The sequence below is a fragment of the Camelus bactrianus genome, chromosome 32 (assembly GCF_048773025.1).
Source record: "Camelus bactrianus isolate YW-2024 breed Bactrian camel chromosome 32, ASM4877302v1, whole genome shotgun sequence".
Classification (NCBI taxonomy): Eukaryota; Metazoa; Chordata; class Mammalia; order Artiodactyla; family Camelidae; genus Camelus; species Camelus bactrianus.
In genome coordinates this window covers 23,662,296-23,684,027 of record NC_133570.1, presented here as the reverse complement: position 1 = coordinate 23,684,027, position 21,732 = coordinate 23,662,296, and the positions used below count along the sequence as shown (strand labels likewise).

General features: G+C 60.1%; 1 protein-coding gene across 4 annotated transcripts; it reads right to left on the bottom strand.

Annotated features, from left to right (window-relative positions):
- Nucleotides 1-977: 977 nt before the first annotated feature.
- Nucleotides 978-20,494, bottom strand: TANGO2 (transport and golgi organization 2 homolog). 4 transcript variants are annotated; one of them, XM_074356046.1, is made up of 9 exons: nt 20,435-20,494; nt 14,760-14,857; nt 11,798-11,886; nt 8,713-8,832; nt 8,211-8,325; nt 6,188-6,258; nt 3,547-3,700; nt 3,118-3,222; nt 978-1,824 (listed from the first exon to the last, which is right to left on the bottom strand). In XM_074356046.1, exons 2-9 carry the CDS (start codon nt 14,813-14,815, stop codon nt 1,704-1,706), a joined length of 831 nt encoding a protein of 276 aa, XP_074212147.1. In that variant the 5' UTR covers nt 14,816-14,857; nt 20,435-20,494; the 3' UTR covers nt 978-1,703. The 4 variants fall into 4 exon arrangements, with proteins under 4 accessions (XP_074212147.1, XP_010955252.1, XP_010955253.1 ...); XM_010956950.3 differs by lacking the exon at nt 20,435-20,494 and adding an exon at nt 20,278-20,394; XM_010956951.3 differs by lacking the exon at nt 20,435-20,494 and adding an exon at nt 19,946-20,224.
- Between the last annotated feature and the right edge of the window lie 1,238 nt (nt 20,495-21,732).

The window sequence follows — 21,732 nt, the reverse complement described above, 5'->3', positions numbered from 1 at the left end:
CTGATTACCTATGGAGAGACCCTAATGAGGTCACATTTTGAAGTACTGGGGGCTGGGATCCAACGTATCTTTTGGAGAGGGGCACAACTCAACCCACAGCAACAGAACTACATCCTGGGCTGCCCCTTCTTCGTGGGGCCCAACCTGGGGGACGGGCGGGGGCAGAGAGGCCCATGACAAGTATGGAGAAGCTCTCCCTGGGCAGGCCAGGCCCTGGGGCAGAAGCAAACATCTGGAAGGCTCTTCAGGTGCACCCATCCCAGGGGTGCCCCCCGAGGGCAGACATGCCTGGCCAGGGTGGGTGCTGGTGTGGGGACCTGGTCTGTGACAGGAGTGGTCTGCTGAGGCAGATACAGGGCGTTGGCGGTGCTGGAGCTGGAAGCCTGGCTTGTCGTGGCTCAGCTGGACCTGTGGGGGCCCAGGGGCCTCGGCTGAAGCACACCAAGAGCCCCTGTCAAGCCTGGCTGTGCGCAAGCACTTTTCTTCTCAGTTCAAAGTAGCCCAAGGAGGGCGTTGGACGGGAGGAGGGGAGAGACCCAGGACCCCTAAATGCTCCACCCCAGCTGGGAACAGGAATGCCAGAGCGTCTACCCTAAACCAGGGGGCAAGTGGTTTGCCCTCTTATCTTGAATTCCAGCCCTTCCTGCCATCCCCTGGCCTCAGGGCTCCACCGAGTGCAGGCTTGACCACACTGCTCCCTCGGGGGCCCCGGGTTTCCACCTGCACCCAGATGAAGTCCCGGCTCCTTGGCCCAGCTCAGGAGGCCCTGTAACCACCACCTACCATGTCCCGTGCATCCTGGTCTCTGCCCAAAGACAGAAGAGGGACAGGCTGACAGACCCTCGGGCTTCCATCGTGGTACACAGGAGCCGTGAGCAAAATGAGGAGTGGAAAGAGCCTTGCACCAGGGTCTGCACCCTGGGAGTTCCCGCAGGCCAGGAGAGCAGCCCCCGAGCCCTTGCACAGCAGCCTGATCGTCCCGTCACCGTGGCCTCGGAGCTTTATTATCGGTGCCTCACACTCATGCACAGATTGCGATGACGTTTGAGTCCCCAGGAGAAGGAAACGGCTGGGGCAGCTGTGTCCCCTCACTGAGGTGGCCTGCCCAGAACCAGCAAGCCTGACAGGCAGGCAAACTAACCCAGCACGCACAGGACCCCCAGCACACGCAGAGCCTCTGGACCCACCAACCGAGCTGTGCTTCTGCTGTGGAGACTGTTTTCCTTCTTCCTCATTCCAGATGTGGCCTGTCTCCTCTCCAGGAGCAGGTCTGGCTGTCAGGAACTGGGCTACGCCCCAGAGACGAGAGGCCACTTTGAAACAGAAGTCCACCCTTACTCTTTTGATCATAGCAAGACTTACTGGCCAGAAGCACATGTGGGTGAGCACACACCTCTGCGCTGTGGCCCACGTGGGTGTGTACATCCAGGAGTGTGTGCGTGTGTCCCCGTGTACCTGTAGGTGTGCCTGTGCGTGCACTTCTGTGTACAGGCCAGGGGGAAGCACAGCACACCGGGGCCTGCCCCAGACCTGCCCATGGGACTCTCACCCCCATGGGCAGAAGGGTGGACCAGAGCTAGACACGGGGACAGAGATACTTCACATCAGTCGGAGGGCGCTGGCCCTTGAGGGAAGCTGGCTGAGTCGCAGACAGTACACATGGCAGGGCCTTCCAGTAGTCCCTGGCCACACCTGGGGGCAGCTTAGCTCTTCAGCCTGAACTCATGGGTGCTGGTCTCCCAGCGGGAGGGGTCCGTGCCCAGCATGCTGCGCTCTGTGAAAGTCACGTGCCCGTCAGCATCCACGAGGATGACGGTGTTGGTTCTGGAAGAGAGCATGGCCTACATTCAGCCCATGGCGCTCAGCATGGCGCTCAGCACGCCGCTCAGAGCCCCAGATGGAGTCAAATCCCAGGCAGAAGGGGCAAACCCACCACCCCTGGGGTCTTGCTGAGCATTGGCCTAGCTCAAGGTGGGTCACAAGTGAGCAGTGGCCTCAGCCTCGGGGACTGGATGGGCCCCTCTTGGGTGTCTGGGCCCTGAGCCTGTGGGGCATGGAGCTCCCTGGCTGGCCCTGAAAACCATCAGGAAAGGCCACACACATCATGCTGGCCCTGCCTGCCATCCCCCACCCCCTCCCACACACAGAGGACGTGAAGCTCTCATTTCCTGGAGGATGGAGGGCTGCCCACGTCCACCCCCTGCCCGAAGCCCTCGCCCTCAGCCAGGTCGCCTGGAGGGAAAGCCCAATCACTCCCACCCACAGGAACAGAAGGGCTGCTCCCGCTTACACTCAGCCCACTGAACCCAGAGACCAGGCACAGCTATGACATCACCCTGGCATCGGCTAGCACTTGTCACAGCCGAGGACCCTGCCTGAGTCCTCGGCAATGTTGGCACCAAGGGCCAGGCCTGAATGTCACAGTTGCTGCAGGTCCCCAGCCCAGCACAAGGCTGGCACCCAGGAGCCTGGGACAGCCAAGCCCAAGCAGACGTGGCCATGCAAGGAGGCCACCATCTCCTCCAGGCCAGGTGGCCGGGCCACTCCCCCTCTGTGCATCCCAGCCACCTCAGAACAGCACGGGGCTGCCCTCAGAGGAGCCACGCACAGCACTCCTCGACTGCCTGGGAGGGAGAGGCAGGTGGGACCTTGCCAGGACAGCAGACAACACCCCCGTGCAGATGACGACCTCTCCCTCCCAGCATCCTCATCCTGCAGGGGAGACCAGTGCCGCCCCTCTCCTGGGGTGAAGTAACGTCCCCAGGCTGAGATCCTGGTCACACAGGCCCCCCTGCAGTCACAGTCATGTAGGGCAAGAGGGGAAGATCCGGCAGTGGGATCCCTGGGCCACAGGGATTTGCTGACACCAGCATGCCAATGCTATCCTGGCCTCTTGGGCTCTGTAGGGGCTGGGGGAGGGCCAGGAGCCTTCTGCCCAACCTCCAGCGCCCTGGGAGCCGGTGTGCATTCTGCACGTGACCATTAACTGTGAGTCTGCTCGTCCCACGGCCCCAGGGCTGAAATGGCAGCTGCTTGTAGACAGGGGAGGCTGCAGGGGAGCTGGGGAAGGTGGTTCTTCAGGGGATGGTCGAGATGCCCTGGGCCCACCTATCACACCTGGTGCCGTAGTCCAGGCCACGCACGCACACAGCCGCGTACTTGCTGAGGATGGGCTGCACGTACTCCCTGCCCTGATCCTCGATGGCCGGGTCCGGCAGCTGCCTGGAAGGGCATCGGAGGGGTCGCCGCTGGCCGCCCCCACCTACCCGCCACTGTCCATCAGCCCCATGGCGCCCTGGAAGGTGGCTGGGGGAACACAAGTACTCCGTGCACTTTCCAGGCAAGGCCTAGGGCCTCCATCCAGCCCTCTACTTAGGAACCCATTGCTGGGCCGAGGACACAGGACAGCGATCGCCAAACCAGTCCCTGTGCCAGGGCCGCCAGGAACTTCCCCAGGACCTGGGAACATGAGCACCTGTGGGCTCCGAGCTGGGGAAGGACAGAGCCAGCTCTCAGAGCCAGCTGGTGGGGGGCACACCCACTCACGCCTCCTCATTGTTGAGCACATCCAGGAGCTGGGCCACGAGGGCTTCCTTAGGCAGCGCCTGGCTCCGCTCCACAGCTTCCAGGAAGAGCCGCTTCCCAAAACACAGCTTCCTCCAGGGCGTCTCCAGCAGCGCATTGCTCAGCCCGTAGGTCCCTGTGAGGAGGGGTCAGCTCGGCCAGTGCACAGGCCCCGCAGCGCTGGCTGAGGGGCACTGAGGCCAGGCGGCCCCACCCTGTGGCACCTTCTCTACAAGCATCCTGAGAACTCATGGTGCCCAATGTCTATAGGAGACGCCACAGGGCCTCAAGGGAGAGGTGATGAGAATAAAGAACCCGAAATCTGGCCGGGTGAAGGAAGGGGCACCCAAGAAGGACACCCCTCCCCACTCCATCTCTCAGCAAGGAAAGCTGCCAGATGTGGGTCCACCTGAGAAGGTCGAGGTTGGAAGCATCAGCAGCCTGAGGCCAAAAGGGCGCCTGCCCGCATCAGCTGGCTGTCAGGGAGCCCACCAACACTGAGACACCCCATGCCCACCTCTGCCCGCTGGCTGGACCCTGGCTGGGGGAGCTGGAGGGTCTCAGCAGGTCAACAGAAGGCATCATATGTCAGGCAGAGCAGACGCCCCTGGAGAAGAGGGGCTTCTCAGGGGCCATGTGGGCAGCAGGGTCAGCAAACCGGAGTCATCCAGCCTGAAAGACGCACCAAGGACGGAAGCCGCCACCCTCTGCTGCTGCCAGACTGCAGGGGAGGAAACTGGCCACGTGTGACCTGACTCCAGTCACTTGGCTCTGCAGGGGCCCCACAGCTACACCATCAGCACGCACATCACCACACTGTATCTAGCAGGCACCTGGTAGCCACAAGCAAGGAATAGAGCAGGACCCGTACCTCACACCACACAGGAGAGTCTGTTCAAAAATGTGCCAAAGACCTGAGCATAAGAGCTAAAACCATGAAACTCTTAGAAGAAAACAGGAAAAGCTGCATTAGATTAGGCAATGTGTTCTTAGATGTGATGCCAAAAGCACGAGCAACAAAAGAAAAAATACATAAATTAGACTTCACTGAATTGTAAAATGATGTGGTTCAAAAGAGACCAACAAGAAAGTGAATAAACCCATAGCATGAGAGAAAATATTTACAAATCAGGTATCTGATAAGAGACTTATATTTAGGATAGTTAAATCAATTCCTACAACTCAATAATAAAAAGACAAATGACCTAATTTAAAAATAGACAAAGGACTTAAATAGACATTTCTCCAAACGAGATATACAACTGACCAATAAGCACATGAAAAGCTGCTCAACGTCACTAACCTGCAGGAAAATGCAAATCAAAACCACCATGAGACACCACTTCATACTCCCTAGGATGGCTGTAATCAGAAAGTCAGATGATGACAAGTATTGGCAAAGATGTGGAGAAATTGGAATCTCGTAAGTTGCTGGTAGGGAGATAAAACAGCACAGCTGCCTTGGAAAACAGTCTGGCAATTCCTCAAAAGGTTAAACAGTGACCTTAGGATCCAGCAACTCCACCCCTGGGTATGTGCACAAGGGAGATGAAAACATGTTTCCACATGAAAACTTGTAACAAATGTTTATGGCAGCATTTTCCACAACAGCCAAAAGGTAGAAACAACCCTAGTGTCCATCAACAGATGATGGATAAAGAAAAGGCAGGACATCCACATGGTGGAATATTTCTCAGCCATAAAAAGGAATGGAGGTGGGGGTAAAGCTCTGCGGTAGAGCGCATGCTTGGCATGCACGAGGTCCTGGCTTCAGTCCGCAGTACCTCTGTTAAAAAAATATATAAATAAACCTAATTACCCCCCCAAAAAAGAATTAAAAAAAATTAAAAACAAAAAAGAAATGAAGCCATAATACGTGCTACCACACGGGTGAACCTTGAAAGCAAGACGCAAAGCGAAAGAAGCCAGATGAAAAAGGCAACGTAGTATCTGAGACTATTTCTATAAAATGTGCAGAACGGGCAAATCCAGAGACAGAAAGTGGATCACTGGTTTCCAGGCGCCGGAGGCAGGGAGATGGGGAATAACCGCCAGGGTCAGTGGATGCAGGTTCCTCTTAAGGTGATAAAAACGTTCTGGAATTAGATTTTGGTGATAGTTGCACCACTTTGTGAATAAACTAAAAACTACTGAAGGGCACACTTAAATGGGTGAACTGGGTGGCATGTTTTAAATATATATATACCTCAATAGAGCTGTTACTGAAAAAAAAAAAAAAAGGAGACATGGACCAGGAGGGGCAGGCTCAGGGATGAAACACTAGGATGTAATTGAAAAGAATTTCTTCCAGTGACTTGGCAGAAAACTAGTATCTCCAGTCACGACTGAGGGCATCATGGAGGTGGTTTCCAGATACTTCCACAAGGGCCACTGGCCAGCACACAGAATTGGGTGGGGGGTCCTCTGCATCCTCAGCCTTCTAGTCTCCAGTTCTCCCCAGGCAGCTGTGGGTTGGGTGCTGGGAAAGGGCAGCCTGACATGGATCCAGTGAGCCTCGGTCGCTACAGGCCATCTGGCACGTCCCAGGGGAGAAATTCAGCAGCACCTAGTCCCTGAGCAGTGCCGGTGTCCCCACCCGGTGCTACCCACCCTGCAGGCTCACCTGGTGCCAGGACGACAGGCTTGGGATCCCCCCGGTTTCCATAGTAACAAACAACATCTCCCTTCTCTGTGCTGCAGACCAGAGGGGAGAAAGGGTCAGCCGGGAGCCTCAGGGTGTCCTGCCCTGTCGCCACCCCACGACCTCCACAGCCCGGGCCCCGGCGCCACTGCTGGTGGCAGCATGAGGCTGGAAGCCACGCAGTAGGGACAGGGCCTCACAGGCAGGGTCATCGTATCCCTGGCTCCCAACTCCTGGGTGACCGCAGGGACCAGTGGCCTGGGAGTGGTCTAACAGACTGTCCTGCCTTGCTGAACGCCCCCAGGTGTGGGCACTCGAGGCTGCCTATGGTGACAACTGTCCCCACGAATGCCCACGTCTCCTCGCGAGGCTGCAGCCCCCACCCCCATGCTCACTGCTGAGCGCCCATGGATGGGATGGGTGCCCCGGGGTGACTGAGGCTTCTGAACACAGAGCTGGAGATGTTTTCAGACCTTCACACGCTAAGTGTGCACTTAAATCAGTTTAAAGTGCTCCAGAGCTGAAAGTGTTTTAGTTCCTAAACATCACAGTAAATCTCTCCACTGCGAATTGGAATGCCTTTCCTGTAAGCTAAAGATGGACTCTTTCCAGTCCAGGAGCCCCCCTTGGGTATCAGAGGGGTAGACACCCTGCCAGGGCCTCGCCACACCCTTCCTGGCCATAGCACTGCCCCTCCCGCCCCTGACCAGTCAGGCCGTGTGCGCGGGGACCGTCCACAGCAGCCCCTACCTGTGTGCAGACGTACCCTGTGCCCATCGCCTGCCACCACCCACCAGCATCTGACCAGCAGCCCTGGGTGCAGGCCCTGGGGTGCCCCCCAGGAGACGAGGGCCCTGAGTGACTCCCGCCAACCTCCCAGGCACTGGCAGTCACCTCGCCTGGGGGCTTGTATCTGCAGCAGGAGGTGGGCCCCCTTAGCCAGCCCTGGGTCGGAGGCCGCCATGGAGGGCACAGCTGTGAGTGGCCAGGGCCCAGGCCCTGGAGCTGCAGAGGCAAATGTGCCCTGAGAAGTCAGGCCACGGCGCAAAGACAGCCAGCCAGTGCCCGGAACCTGTGATGCGAGTCCTGCCAGCAGGTGTCCCTCCCAGCCTGGTGGCCACCAGCAGGAGCCTTGCCTGTCGCCTGCCTGTCTGAACTTAAGAGCGCCAGGCACACAGGGTGCCCGAGTGGAGGTGCAGAGTCTGCAGGCAGAGGCGCGGCCGATGGGTGGGCCTGGGGGCTGCTGAGCATCCATGGCCTGCCGCACCTCTCTGTATGCCCTGCATGGGCCTGGCAACACCCCGACTGCGGCATCCCTACATGGCCCTGGCCCCCGCAGGGTCCCAGCAACCTGACTTCTGAACCTCTCCCCCAGCACAGGTGCCCCTGAGGCTCCAGGACCCATGCTCCCATGTGGGGCCCGCTCCTCCAGCCCTAACAACAGGACCCTCCACCCTCTCCTGCCCCGCTCGCCTGTCTGCCCCACCCCCAAGTCTGCTGGCAACAGAGGGTGGCTTGGGCAGCTCTGTGTTCCCTGGCATCTCCAGAAGGGTCCTGGGAGCCGAGCCCTCCCAGAACCTGCTGTGAGCCTGGCACCCACTCAGATGGACCCCCTGGGGACACCACTGTGGGACCCAGCACTCAGCAGCACCGAATACCATGTGGGCCAGGTTCTCTAGCTGGGACACCTCTGTCCACCAGAGACTAGGGACCCCAGCCACAGACTCGGGGAGGAGACTTGGGGAGACGGCCCAACACAGTCCTGCTCTGGCTCTCATGGCAGAAGCCAACAGCCCTCGTGCAGTCACAGGGTGCGGGGGGGGCAGCCCCCGCCTCAGCTCTGCTGCCCAAGCCCCCCCCGCCAGTGCGTCTGGGAGGGGCTGGACCGGGGACGCTCACCCAGCCCACCAGGAGCGGCATCCCTGGAGGGTCTGCCACAGATGCCATGGCTCCCCGCTGCCTGCTGAGCTGCGACCCAGGCCCGAGCAGCGCCTGGTGGACCCACCTCAGGTCGGCTGCTATGAGGTTGAAGCCGTTGTACAGGTGGCCCTCCGCCGAGACCTTCTTCAGGTAGGTCAGACAGTCCATATCGGTGGTCAGAAACTGGGCCACAAGCTCACCTATGGCAGGAGACAGACACCCATGTCCAGGGCAGCAGGGGTGAGCCCCTCTCCCGGGGAGACCAACAGTTCCCCAAGGCCGGCCACCCCGCCACACTGACCCGGCAGCTAGGGAGGTGGGCACCAGGAACTCAGTTTTTGTTGGGCTTTGACAGTTTTCCCCCATGTTATGCCCCCATGTGGAAGTCCAGCACAGAGGACAGGTCTTCAGTGGGGACAGTGTCCACTGGACAGGTGGGGGACAATGACACAATAGTCAGGAGTGACGCCGCGGCCAAGGATGGGAGTCACATGACGAGGCCGAGGGTGGCTCCCAGTGTGGCCAGCCAGGGCCCTGGAACCATGCCCTCTTCCCCGCCACCCTCCCGCCCACCCAGCCCCATGTACCTCGGCCCCGGGCGTCCCGGTCCAGCCGGGGCTGCAGGTAGTTGGTGAGAGCTGCCAGCTTCCCCCGCATGCTGATGCCCAGCCATGTGCCGCCTTCCTTGCCCTCCTCCATGTCGAGCCCTGAGCACAGGACAGTGTTACCTCCAGTCCCACCCTGTTGCCCACATCCTGGGGACACGCAGGCTCAGCCCAGCAGCCCTGGCTGTGGAATGGGGGCTGGAACTCCACAGGGGTATGTGGGAGAGACCCTCGCCCGACGATGACATCTGAGGCCCATGGGAGCCCCAGTAGCCATTGCGTGGTGGGCCCTGGGCCCCTGCACAACACATCCCAGTGCCTGGGTGGTGGGCCCTTCATTAGGAGCCTGCCGGCTACAACCCTCCACAGCCAAGGGCCCCTGCAGATGGGCCATGGGGGAGTCTCCTGAGACTAGAGGGTCATTTTACTGGAAGACCAGAGTAAAAATGGCTGTAACTAAAATACTATTTTTATAACAGTAGTAAGTCATAATAGTAGAAGAAAACAACCAAAGATCAGGAAGAAGTGAAACTGTCCCTATTTTTACGCGACAGAATCGTGTATGAAGAAAATCCAAAAGGAATCTCAAAAAAAAATCCTCTAGAGCTAATAAGTTAACATCAGCAAGAACTGGAAGATGAGAATTTAAACAGTCATCTACAACAGCACTGAATGACTTTTAAAACTTTTAGGAAAACGCTATAGGAAAGACGTGTGTGCTGAGGAACAATCTAACTGGATCAGACAGGTCTAAAGGAAGGGAGACTTGATGTGGTCAGGGTGACACTTCTCCCCAAAAGACCAAGAGAGTGGACATAATCCCAGTGAAGACCAGCAGGCCTGTGTGTAACCATGTTCACAGGCTGGCTCTGAAGCTCAGGAAGGCCATAGGTCTCCCAGCGACGGAGAGAGCCACAGGGCTCCACCACCTGCTTTCCACACTTGCTCAGAAGCCGTGGAAACCAAGACACATCAGTGGGACACAAGAGTCCACAATAGATCCACACACATGTGTTCCACTGAGTTTTAGCTGGTTGGCCACAGCAACACAATGGCCACAGAACACCCACCAGTGATGACAGAATGGTGAACAGATGGGCATGACTCTCAACCCCTGCCTCCCACCACAGGCAAAATTTAATGTGAGATGAATCACAGACCAAAACATAAAACCCCAAATCAGAGGGCTTCGAGAAGCACATAGAGGAAAACACCTTTTGACCTTGCAACAGGCAAAGACTTTTTGGATAAGACATGAGAAGAACAAACCATAAAAAGAGAAGATAAACTGCACTCCATTAAGACAAAACACTCGCTTACCGAAGGGTGTCATTAACAAAGTGGGTGGTGACATGTTACCCACCAAGGACTCATATCCAGGGCACGAAGCCTCCAACAAACCATGAGTGAAGCGTCCACATCTGGCCAAGGACCAGGATCCAGATGAGAAAGACAGAAAAGCTGAATTTCTGGAGATAAAAACTACAATGTGTGAGATAAAAAATATGCAGACCAGGATTAGAAGCCAGTTAGACACTGAAGAAGAAAAGACCTGAGGACTTGAGAATATGGTGATAGAAGCTATCTAAAAAGAAGCAGAGAGAAAGAAGGGTTTATAAAAATTAACTGAGCATCACTGAAACGTGGGACGACTTCAAATAAACTGACACGTGTGTAACTGGGGCAGAGCGGGGAGAGGCTGAGAAGAAACAGCAGGAGCCAGAAAAGCATTTGGAGAAACAACCCACACATCCTCTCCATGTCTACCAAGCTCCACAACACTGATGCATGGCTGTGATTCTGTGCATGACTTGGCAACACCGACACTGGGAGAGGGTGCACCTGGGATCTCCTGGGCAGGGCAGCGGGGGCCTGAGGGGCCAGGACAGCAGAGGGACCCAGGCAGGCTGACTCTTCATCTGAGCCTCCATAATTTCATCTACAAAAGTCCCCCCAGAGCTGCCTCCTGCTCCCCTTCCAAGGGATCAGCCCCCAATTTGTGCCCTCCAGCAGTGACATACAAGATCTGCCCATCCCCACAGCTGCTTTGTTCCCTCCTAGCCCAGGGTGGCCAGGGTGGTCCTGGTTGTGCTCACAAGCTCCCCTGTGCCCTGCTCCCACGGCCCCACAGGCCTGCTCCTCCATCCCCATGGCTCCACTGAGGACCCCACCTACCTGAGCCCTGGCCCCTGAGCCCCAGAGCTCATGCAGCAGGGCCCACCCCTCCACCCCGCACTCCTGTCTGCACATGTCCCAGGTCTCCTGACAAGGCTGAGACAGTGGAGACCTGGCCTCTTCTCCCTCCTGCTCTCACCACCCCGGGGGCCCTGCTCACAGCTTTCCCCGCCACCTGCCAGACCCCCGTCTCGGTCTCACCATCCCTGTCCTCCTCTCTTGTGGCACCACTGCCCAACTGCAGCCCCCAGGAGGCCTTCGTAGGAGCTCGGCAGGCAGAGAACCCCCAGGCCTCCCCCTTGCACTGGCCTGGTGCCTGTCTTACAGATGACCTGTCCGCATGCCCTCCGGATTGACCCTGCCCACACTGAGACAGACACTACTCCCAGTCCAAAGGTCCCGGGAAGGCTGCAGCACAGTGGGCCAGAGGTGCCCCACCTCCACTCTGTCCCCATGGGCTCCTCACCAGCCCCCGGGACACACTGGCCGGGCCTCTGCTCCCCCATCTCAGGCCACTCTCCCTGGAGCCCGGGGCACTTGTGCACAACAGAAACATTTTCAGACAGACACACGCCCAGGCTCTTGCAGGCAAAACCACGATGCTTCTCAGTGATCAGCCTGGCCTCACACCTCCCCGGAGTCCCACCACAGTGGGAGGTGGGTCCAAATAAACCCTCACTTCCCAGCCGCTTCTGTGCAGATCCAGGCATGGAAAGCCATGTGGACAGTGCTGGGCGCACAGCTCCAGGCGCTCACCCCAATGCCGCCCTGGATGCCGGCTGGGAGTCCGGTCCGTGAGACCCAGCTGTCTCCACCTCCTCCTCCCGCATGTGCGCTGGGAAGAGCCGTATGGCTAGAGCCGCTCCGGGCCACCTCCACCCGGCAGACTCACCGCTGAGGACCTCGTGGTTGCTCCCCCAGAAGTCCGCGGCCTTGGACGGCCTGTGGTAGAATTCGTCCCTGTTGGCGGCCAGGATGAGCCTGAGGAAGAGAGCAGGGCTGAGGCCTGGGTGACAGCGGGGAGCCGCAGTTCCTCTCCCCTAACCAGGATGCTGTGCGTCTGCAGCAACGTGGGAGGGCTTGGATGGCGGGGGGGCCCCCCATGCCCCCCGCGGCCACACTGCATCTGAAACCAGGTCTGTCAAGTCAGTGATCAGATCTTCAAAGGTCAGAAGTAATGTCTGTGTTGACTCACTGACTTCACGAACATCTGCTCTTGGTAAAATGTGAATTAACAAAGACGTTCACAGAACTGAAGGGAAACCAGCACTGGCACCACCGCCAGGGCTGTGGGAGCGTTTCTACCGTGTGCCCAGGGTGTCCCCCATGCACACTGCCCATGCCACCCTGGCCAGGGGCTGCCCAAACCCTCACCAACCCCAGGACACCTGTTCAGCCTGTGGCCACTCTGTCCCTCCACACAGCCAGCTTAAGGGCTGTGCTGGGGCTCAGGGTACACACCCAGAGTGGGGGTCGCTGCCCAATATGAGCCTGGCTGTTCACAGAAGGATGCTCTGTAGCTCCAACTGCCAAGCTCTGACCTGGGCCCCAGCCCCAGGTCGAGGGAGGCTTCCTGAGGGAAGGGGCTGCCAGGCCCTGACCCTTGACCCCAGCCACATTGGTTCTGTCCCTTCTGAGACACAGCCCAGTCCCGTCCTGGTGGAAGCTGGCTGGACAGTGGTTAGCAGAAGGAGATGCCACATCCCCGAGTGAGTGGGAAGACTGTGCTGAGGGGGCCAGGCCCTCCAGTGAGGGTGGGTCAGGTCTTGTGCTCAGGTCCCAGGTCCCCCGTTAGGTACCCAGTGTCCCTCCTCTGGCTGCTTGTCTCACATCCGTGTCAGCCGGGTGGGAGGCCAGGAGGCCATGCCCAAACCAGGCTGGTGCCATCACTTCTGGTTCGGATTCTTGAGAAGACTCCAGAGAGGACAAATTAGGGAAAAGATAAAAGCGAAAGAACAGAGCCTCTGTCCGCTGACTCCAGATGCCCTGTAGAACGAGGAGTCAGATGTCTGTTTGTCCAGGAGCCCGAGGGCTGGGCTGCTCCTATCCAGAGCCGCTGTTCAGCCGAACTGCCAGTGGGCGAGACGGTTCTGCTTCGAGGCTCTCGCTCCCACTCCCGGGTCCAGCGCCAGCCAAGGCCCCAGCACTACAGGCGGGCAGCACATCAGCCCAGGGCAGTCCTAGGGACGGCAAGTCACCACGGCTCTGTCCTGTCACGGGTCCTGACACGGACTGACTGACATTGCGGGGAGCCTGTGGCACGGCCATCAGAAGGCGCACAAGGAAATCAACTTGGCGGTTCCTCAGAAAGTCAAACACAGGAGTGCCACTCGATTCAGGGCTTTCCACTTCCAGGCACTTAATCAAAAGGACTGAAAGCGAGGCATGAACAGGTGCTTGCGCACTAATACAGCCGAGAGTGGAGGCAGCCCAGGCTCTGGGGTCAGGACGAGCGGACACTCGGAGCTGCTGAGTGGCCTCTGGGCCCTGTGCTGATGGCCTTGCCCTGGGCCCTTCCCTCCAGGTGCCGACGGGCCCTCCTCAGTCTCAGACGGGCTGGGTTCAGCTCAATGGCCTCTCTGCACAGGCTGCTGTGCTATCCCTCACAAGGCAGCCCCAGCCCCGCACGGCTGGCACCCCTGGAGCCGGAAGCCCCCCTCACCGTCCCACACCAACAGGAAAACCCTGCGGAACTTTAGATGTCGCCCAGAGGTGCACATTTACCGTGGCTTGGATCACATCTGGGAGAAGCGCTGAGTCTCAGCCAGAGACCTGAGGGGCAGGTGACACACATGGCTGCCCCAGCACCAGCAGGAAGCAGCACCACTCGCCCCAGACGGCTGCCAGCATCGAGTGGGAGGACTTCAGGCAGCCCAGAGAGCTCCTGGTCACCCCGTGTGCCATGGCCGTGCCACCCAGCTAGGGGTGGATCTCAGCCCAGGGGGAGGACGGTCTCTGCCCTGGGCACTCGGATCCCACAATAGTTAGTAACTCTGTCCATCAGATTTCCCTGCTCGAGTCACTATGCTGAGGTTCTGTCCATGGGATGGACCCTGACCCACACAGCTCACTCTGTCCAGGGGCTGTTCAGGGTCATCTCCCAGCCCCCAGCCTGGCCCTGCTGCCTGCTGCCCTGCAGGAAGGGACGTCAGGCACTCTTCTTTCCCTGCCCCCAGCCTGGAATGACTTATTTCAGCCACGATGTCAGGCAGCAGTGTCCGTGGCTCTGTGTGGTGGCTCAAATCCAAGGAGCTGGCTGAAATGGTTCATATCATCTCTGGTCCAGATGTGGAAATGACGAGAACTTCCCAGGCAGCTGCACTGTGATGCACTTTGGATGAGGGGCACATGGCGGCCCTCCACGTGGATAAATGCCAAGGGATTCCCACTGGGATGCCCAGGCGAGGGAGGGGTGCCGTCCAGAGCCCAGAGTCATGGCGGGGAGGGGAACAAGACCACACCTCACCCCTCCCTGGCGTCGGCCTCCCGCCTCCTCCAGCTGGTCCTCCAGCTTCTCTGACCCCCTACCCCCAACACGGCCCTTAATGCCCAGACTTCTCCCAGTCCACAGGCACCTGGCACCTAGCAAGAGGCATAGGCTGTGCCTGGACCCACTTCACTCCTGTCCTGCACACACAGCCAGCTTTAGGGGCTGAGTCTTAGTTAGCATCTTTGCACATCGACGCAGGGTCCCTGCCCCCGGGAGGAATTTCCTCCAGTGCCCACACTGAGTGACCACTGTCGGAGAGGGCGGCGCTGGGCCCACCTGCGGGTGGCAGCAGCTCACCCTCCCGCATGCAGTGCCCACAGGGGACCAAGGACAGCAGGAAGTGGGTGCAGGGCAAGGCAGTTACCTGTAGGCATTTTTGGAAACGGGCCGAGGATCGAACTTAAAGAAGATGATGCACATGGGTCCCCAAGGGGTGGCGCGGCTCACACAGGGTCACAAGGTCTGCAGGACAAAGAAACATGAGCTGATTAAGTGGAACTGCCTCCCAAGCCCATGAGGCTCCCTTGCCTGAACAGAACCGCCTCGCAACGCCTGGACCCTCACTGGATGAGGGACACCACATGCTGCACACCCCAAGCTCACCCATCTGCGTCAACACACCTGTCAGCACTGGCCAGACCTTCCCCCGAAGCCGGTGACCTTGCCGGCCCTGGACACACGTGTGAGGTGGCACGCGGGTGCTGGAGGGGTGGCAGCAGTGACACAAGCACCAGGAGTGCAGCCGGGGAGACCCCCTCACACAGGGGCCAGACAGCCGCACGGCCTGGTCCTTCCCTTGGCACAGCACCAGCTCCAGACCCCTGGCCAGGGCCCCAGCACCTCCAGGCAGGGTGGCACTACGTCCACCTCGCCTGGGGCCACCGCAGCACCTGCCTTCCATCCCCCATGGCCCAGGGGCGCTGGGGGCAGGAGGGGACTGTGCAGTGGGGACTTGGCGCCCCCTCCCCACGCAGGCCCCTCATCTGGGGGCCTTTTCCTACCGCTGAGGACCCCACCCACCTGGACCAGGGGGCAGGAGGGCGAGCTTGGGCCACCGCTCCAGTGCAGAGCTGGCACTGCAGCCGGGACACAGGCAGCAAAGAGGCTGCACAGGGACGGCAGGGGACAGACAGACGCCCGGGGAGCACGATGGGGTACGTTCAGCACACGGCCCTGATGCCTGTGTGTGACTTCTTGTGCAGAAGTTGGGGGTGGTCCCTGAGAACCCCAAGAGCGGAGCCAGGGCCACACCGGGGACCCAGGGGCTCCATTTGAAGGGCTCCCGCACTGGCAGTGCCCCTGGGTGCTGGGCAAACCAGAGTTTTCACCTTCATCCCGGACTTCTGAGAAGTCTCACGATTAAATTCAAGGGCGAAGAGTCGGACAGTCAGAAAGGGCCACAAAATGAAACAAAGCACCACAAACAAGAACCTGCACGAGTCCCCAAGTATCCCATAACCCAGCCATACTCTGAGTGCAGGAACAAGGAACCCGGGAAGATCTGCAGGGAAGGGCCATGATAAAGAGAACCAGGACTTCCACCTAGCACCCGAAAGAACCTTTAGAAACAGAAAGCACAGTAAGCACGAACTAACACTCAGCAGAGGATTTAAGAGCAGATGAGACACAGGAGATGAGACAGGTCAGCAGAACCCTCCAGAGTGCAATGCAGGGAGACAGGGTGCAGGCTGGGTGTTGCAGGCCCAGCTGTCCCACTCCTGTCCAGCACAGGAGGCACAGGTCCCCCACTCCCAGGGGACTGGTCTCTCCCAGACACAAGAATGCTCTGGGCAAGGCTGACCAGTGCTGTCCGTGGCAACCAGGCTGCCGAGGTCAGTGGGAGAAGTCCTGCCAGCCCACCCCTGCTGAGACCCCACTCCCCCAGAGCCCCATCAGGACAGAAGGCTGCCCCACTGGGAACACGCCACTCTGGGCTGTCAGAGAAGGAGGCCACCGGGTCAGCCTAGACCTGCCACACCCCCAACCCCCAACCCAGGCTGCATGCCTGGCCGCTGGGTGAGGCCACTGGCCGGGGGCAGCTCTGGCCACTGCTGCTCACAGACCAGATGCAGAGCCCCCACTCAGCTGCAGGACCCCCCATCCTAGCTGACTCTGGTGGGTGGCAGACCAGCCTTCCAGAAGGCGGTGGCAAGAAAGGCTCTGTGATGGGAAAGAAGGCCACCAAGGTCTCTGGGCAGCCTGCCGCCAGAGGTGTGGCTGCAGAGCCCCGGCTGTGGCCTCGACGAAGGTGCGGTCATTGGGAGGGAAGGACCAGAGGAAAGCCAGCCCCTGGGGAGGGACCATCAGGAACTGCCTTTCTCTCCAGTCCCTCGCCCCCTATTCGAGCCAGGCCCACTGCCCCCGGCCCTTCCTCTTCTCAGCTTCATATCCCACCATCCCGCACCCTCCTTCTCCCAGGGTGCCCCCAGCCCAGCAATGCTAGGGGGATGCCCTCCACCCCCGCCCAGCCAGAGGGCTAACGGGCACCACACACTGATCTGCCAGCTGCCCACCCAGAGCCAACCCTCACCCAGAGCCACCCCTCCTGAGTACACTTTACGGGCCTGCCCTCCCCTCCTCCTGGCCCACTCGGCCTCTCACGCTGCTGCCCGCCTGGCCACTTGCTCCATCCGGCCCCTCTGCGCCCCAGCTCAGGTGCACGTCTCCTGCCACCACAAATGGCTGCTCCAGGGACCAGTGGCCCTTCTGTGGTGGTTCCCACTCTCAGGTCATCCAAGAGCATGCTCGCGCAGTTTCGGGTGGCTGCGTGCTTCCAGATCGTCCTTAGCAAAGCACGGGAGTGCTGTAGGGTTATCACACGCGCAGGGCCCTGCTGCCCCTGTCAGGCTGTGCAGTCTGCCCTCCACACGCCAGGACAGCGTAGGGCCCCATCCAGGAGAAAGCATACCACTCAGTGCTTATCTGAGGTGAGGAATGAGCAAGACTTGTGTGTGGGGACAGAGCTCAGGGCAGGCCACCTGGTCCAGGGGACAAGGGGACCTGCAGGGAGACGCCTGGGGTCTGGTGTCCACACCCCCACACAGGAGCTACTTGCACCAGCCATGAAACCAGACACCTAAAACATGTGCCTTTCCAGTAGGCAAGGTTTACATCGGGAAAACCGAACTGTCCATCCAGAAAAGAGAGGAGAAAGTGGACAGACCCTGCCCTTCTCCCCGCATGGCTTCGAGATGATCCTCTGCGCCAGGGAGGTGAGGCAGGAGAGGCCGGGAGAAGAGCCGTTCCCAGGAGACTGGTCAAGAACAGGCCCAGCCCTGGTCAAAGTTCCTCATGACAGGACAGAGCACATGAGATCTGCACAAGGACCCACCCACTCAGGTGAGCACCAGGCCATGAGGTGGGGGCCTGCACCCCCAGAGTACTTCCTTTGCTGAAAAGGCAAACAGGGCACCTGGACCGAGGGAGGAGACACGCTGCTGGTCAGAGGCAGCAGGGAGGGCAGCGACACAGGTGAGTGAGTGGGAGCCCAGGGGCGGGGGCGATTGCCTCCTCCAGGCTGCTCCTCTGGCAGGCGGAGGGTGACTGAGCCCTGGAGACTGCACCCCACTCCTGTCTGGCCTTGGGCGGAGGAGCAGGCAGGCGCTCCACCCCGCGTCCCACCCGTGCTATCATTTGCCGGCTAGGCTGTTCGGGGCCTTGGCAGAGGACGCCTGGTGTTTGCCCCTTTGAGAGTAGCCAGCCCACCCTGAGGCTCCGCCCTCCTCCCCGCCCACGACTGAGGACGCAGCAATCCCCACTTTGTCGGTTGGCTTGGCGGGTAAATGGCATTTCGCCACAGCAGGCTCTCTACAGTGATACTCCTTCCTGAGCTCTTGGAGATGTTTTAGGGGCACTAATTCAGCCTCACACCAGTGTCACTGTCCCTTCAGGGTTCAAAAGGGGAACACAAGTGAGGGGCTCTGGACGCACGGAGGTCCCACACCTCAGCCCCTCCTGGCAGGAACACAGCTTCCTCCCCGCCTCCCTCCACCACAGGGGGGGGGGGCTGTGTCTCAGATGGCCCCTGCGGCTCACGTGGTTCAGAGCAGGAAGGGGGCGTCCCCACAGCCCCTCAAGGCAGGTGGAAGCAAGCACTTATAGCTGGCGTGGTCCTGAAGGCCCAGCAGGGGCACCCTGAGCACCAGTGGACACTAGGAGGTAGGCACCGGCCTTTTTACTTTTAAGGGTATATCCGTTATTTCTGCAACCTAAGAAGAAAGCTGACAGGTAAAAAAGCTGCATGGATAGTCTGAAAGGGGAACTCAGTGGTCTAGGGGCCACCTCATTCTCACAGAGCCCCTCACCAAACGCTGAGGTCCAGACCAGCAAACTGTCCTCATGCGCTGGCTGACACGTTGCCAAAGCATAGACCCAGCTCTCACACATCTGGAGCGTCAGTGACAAGTGTGGCCCCACTTCCAGCAGCCCTGCGCCCCAGGTGCACTCAGAAGCAGCACCCACGGGCAGGCGAGCAGGCACCAGGAGGTGTCTTCGAGAGCAGCCACCAGCCCAGGAGTAAGTCCACAAGACACTGTGTGTCATCACATCCAGGGTAAAACATGATCCAGTGATGGCGCACAAATACAGATGCAAAGAGTGAGGCAGCAGTAACAGCTCAGGGGCCGGGCAACAGGCCAGAGCTGCCAGCCAGCAGCCTGGTCTGAGGGGCTTGCGTTCTGTGGACACACCAGTAACACGAAGCCACAGGACTGGGGAACCCATGCTTTTGAAGCCAATGGTCAGGGGTCCAAGAGGGTGGGAGTACCAAAGCAACATGCTCCACTCACTGGGAGCCCTGGGAACCTGGGGAGAGGGGAACAGAGGCTCTGCTGTGTCCACCTGCCAACACAGCCACCCTCTCTGGCAGCCCCACCCCACCCAACAGGTCATCTGAGGCAGAAGGGCTCCTGGCAGAGGGGATCAGGAAGAAAGGGCCAGCTCTGGCTCTAAGTGACCTTGGGAACACCATCTGCTCCACAGACAGTCTTCTTCACTGATAACGATGTCTGACCAACAAACACTTGCCACAAAAGTCTGCCCAGAGGATGAAAGAGCCAGTGGCAGAGAGCACTTCCCAAGAGCTACCAGCTGCAGGCGCCCCTCACAGCTGCCATCACTGCAGGGCTGCCTAGTGCAAAACAGCTGCAGCAAAACACCAGCAGGCAGGTCCACCGCAGGACAGCAGGGAGGCCTGGCTGATCATGCGACATCCCTGGTGGAGGACAGACTGGAGCCTGACGTTCAGGGACCGGTCCAAGGGCAGAAGGCCCACACCAAAGCTGTGGCCCAGAGGTAAGTGCGGGAGCTCCTGGGGTGGGAAGGGGTGTTAAAGCCCAGCGGCTCCAAGGCTTTGGCTTGGGTGCAGCCCTGCCCAGCCCCCTCTCCTGATGCCCTGGGAGTAGGTCTGACCACCTCAGCTACCCCAGGAAGGCCGTGTCCAGGCGCACAGATGACCTGGCACTTGCTGCACCCTGGGACAGACATCAGCTGTCGCCCGCAGCAGGGCGCGCGGAGGGAGCAGCGTGACTCAGGGCTCCAGAGCCGACCTACCCGTATAGCCTACCGACCCTCGCCCTGCGGCGACCGCGCAGCTCCGGGCTCGCAGGGCTGCCCTCCGAGGGACATCGGCCCTGCCTGCGGGGGCCCGCGCCCCACTCCATCGGGGACACTGGAAACACCTTTCAGGAACGCGAGGAACGCTTCCTCTGCCAGGGTGGGCTTAGTCTCGCCGGACCGGCCGCTGGACGTGTATTCCCCACTTCGAGAAGGGGATACTGAAGCAGGGCGGGAGACGCATCCGCTTCCCAAGTCCGAGCCCCGCGCCTGAGCCCCATGCCCGGAGTCCGCGCCCCGCACCCCGAGTTCGCACCCCGAGTCCGCACCCCGAGCCTTGAGTCTGAGCCCCGCTTCCAGAGTCCGCGCCCCAAGCGCCGAGCCCTGAGCCAGCCGAGAGCGCAGCCTGCCGAGAGCGCAGTCCGCCGCCCGCCGCCCGCCGCCCGCCGCCCGCCGCCCGCCGCCCGCCGCCCGCCGCGAACTCACCGCCTCCGCCGCCGCCGCCGCCGACTTCCGGGTGCCGCGCCCGCGCGCTGCTGCCACCGCCCATGCCCCGCCCCCCGCAGTCTGAGCGCTCGCCATTGGGCCGCGCGGAGGGGGGCGGGGCTGGGCGCCGCGAGCCAGGACTCTTTTGGCCGCTCGCGCCGTCGCTCGGGGCTGCACCTCCCTACGCTCCGCCCCCGGGGCTGCGCCAAGCTGCTGACTCCGCCGGGTGACCCCCAGCGGCCTTCTCAGCCTGCCCCGCCGACAGGGACGCCAGCCTCGGGCCCTGCCCTCGCAGAAACGTCACCTGCCGGCCCAGAGACCCGCGCTGCACGGGGCCCTGCTGGAGGCTCTGCAGGGATACTCACGTCTGGACCCGCCTGCAGGTGGGGCCCTGCTCGCCCCTCCCTGTCCGCCCAGTCGGTGCTTCTGGACTGGCCATCTTCTTCATTGCAGCCCTGACCCCCGACATCCCTGCCGCGCTCATGGCAGACCCTGGACCTGCCACCACAGCCTTTAACCCTCCTCGAGGCTGTTCTGCAGGTCTGGCCCCCAGCATGGAGGGCTGCCGGCCAGATCTGCACCTGGCTGCAAGTGAGCAGGAAGCCGGGAAGGAGCACTGACCTGGGCCCTTGCAACAGGGCAGGCATTCCCTGGGCTGTAACTGGGGCCTTGAGTGCAGGGAAAGTGGAGAGTCAGAGGCCCAGAGCTTGCTCCAAAGTGGGCCCTCAGTAGACCATGACAAGAATGACAGTTTCATTAAGGTTAATAACAAGGTGCTAAGGGCTCTAAACTCAGTGTTCCTGGACACAGCTCATTCGTCTCATTTTACAGATGCAAACACTGAGGCCCAGAACAGTTAGGTGTATCACTTGCTTGAAGTCAAAAAAAGGTGGCAAGTGGCAGTGGCTAGATTAGCTCCACAGCCCTGCGTTGAGGACGTAGGTGCCCTGATCCTGACTTGGAGCACTGACACCCTGTGAAAACTGGGGCTTTGACAGAGCAAGGGCCTGGCTGGTAGTCAGCACAGGCAAGAGCCAAACTCAGATCTGTTTGACACCCCCAAAGGCCCATCCCACCCCACTCTTTCGCCACATCTCTGTGTTCCTCCCAGAACTCAACATAAGCCCTTTGCAGACACAGAAGTCAGGGACCCTCGATGCCCAAGGACTCAAGGACAACAGGCAGCAGACCCAGCAAGACACACAGTCCTCCCTCTTGCTACCTGGCAACAGAGTCGTGCAGGGTGGGTGCCAGTGATTTCCCTCTGGGCGGCTGGACCATGCAGTCCAACCAAGAGG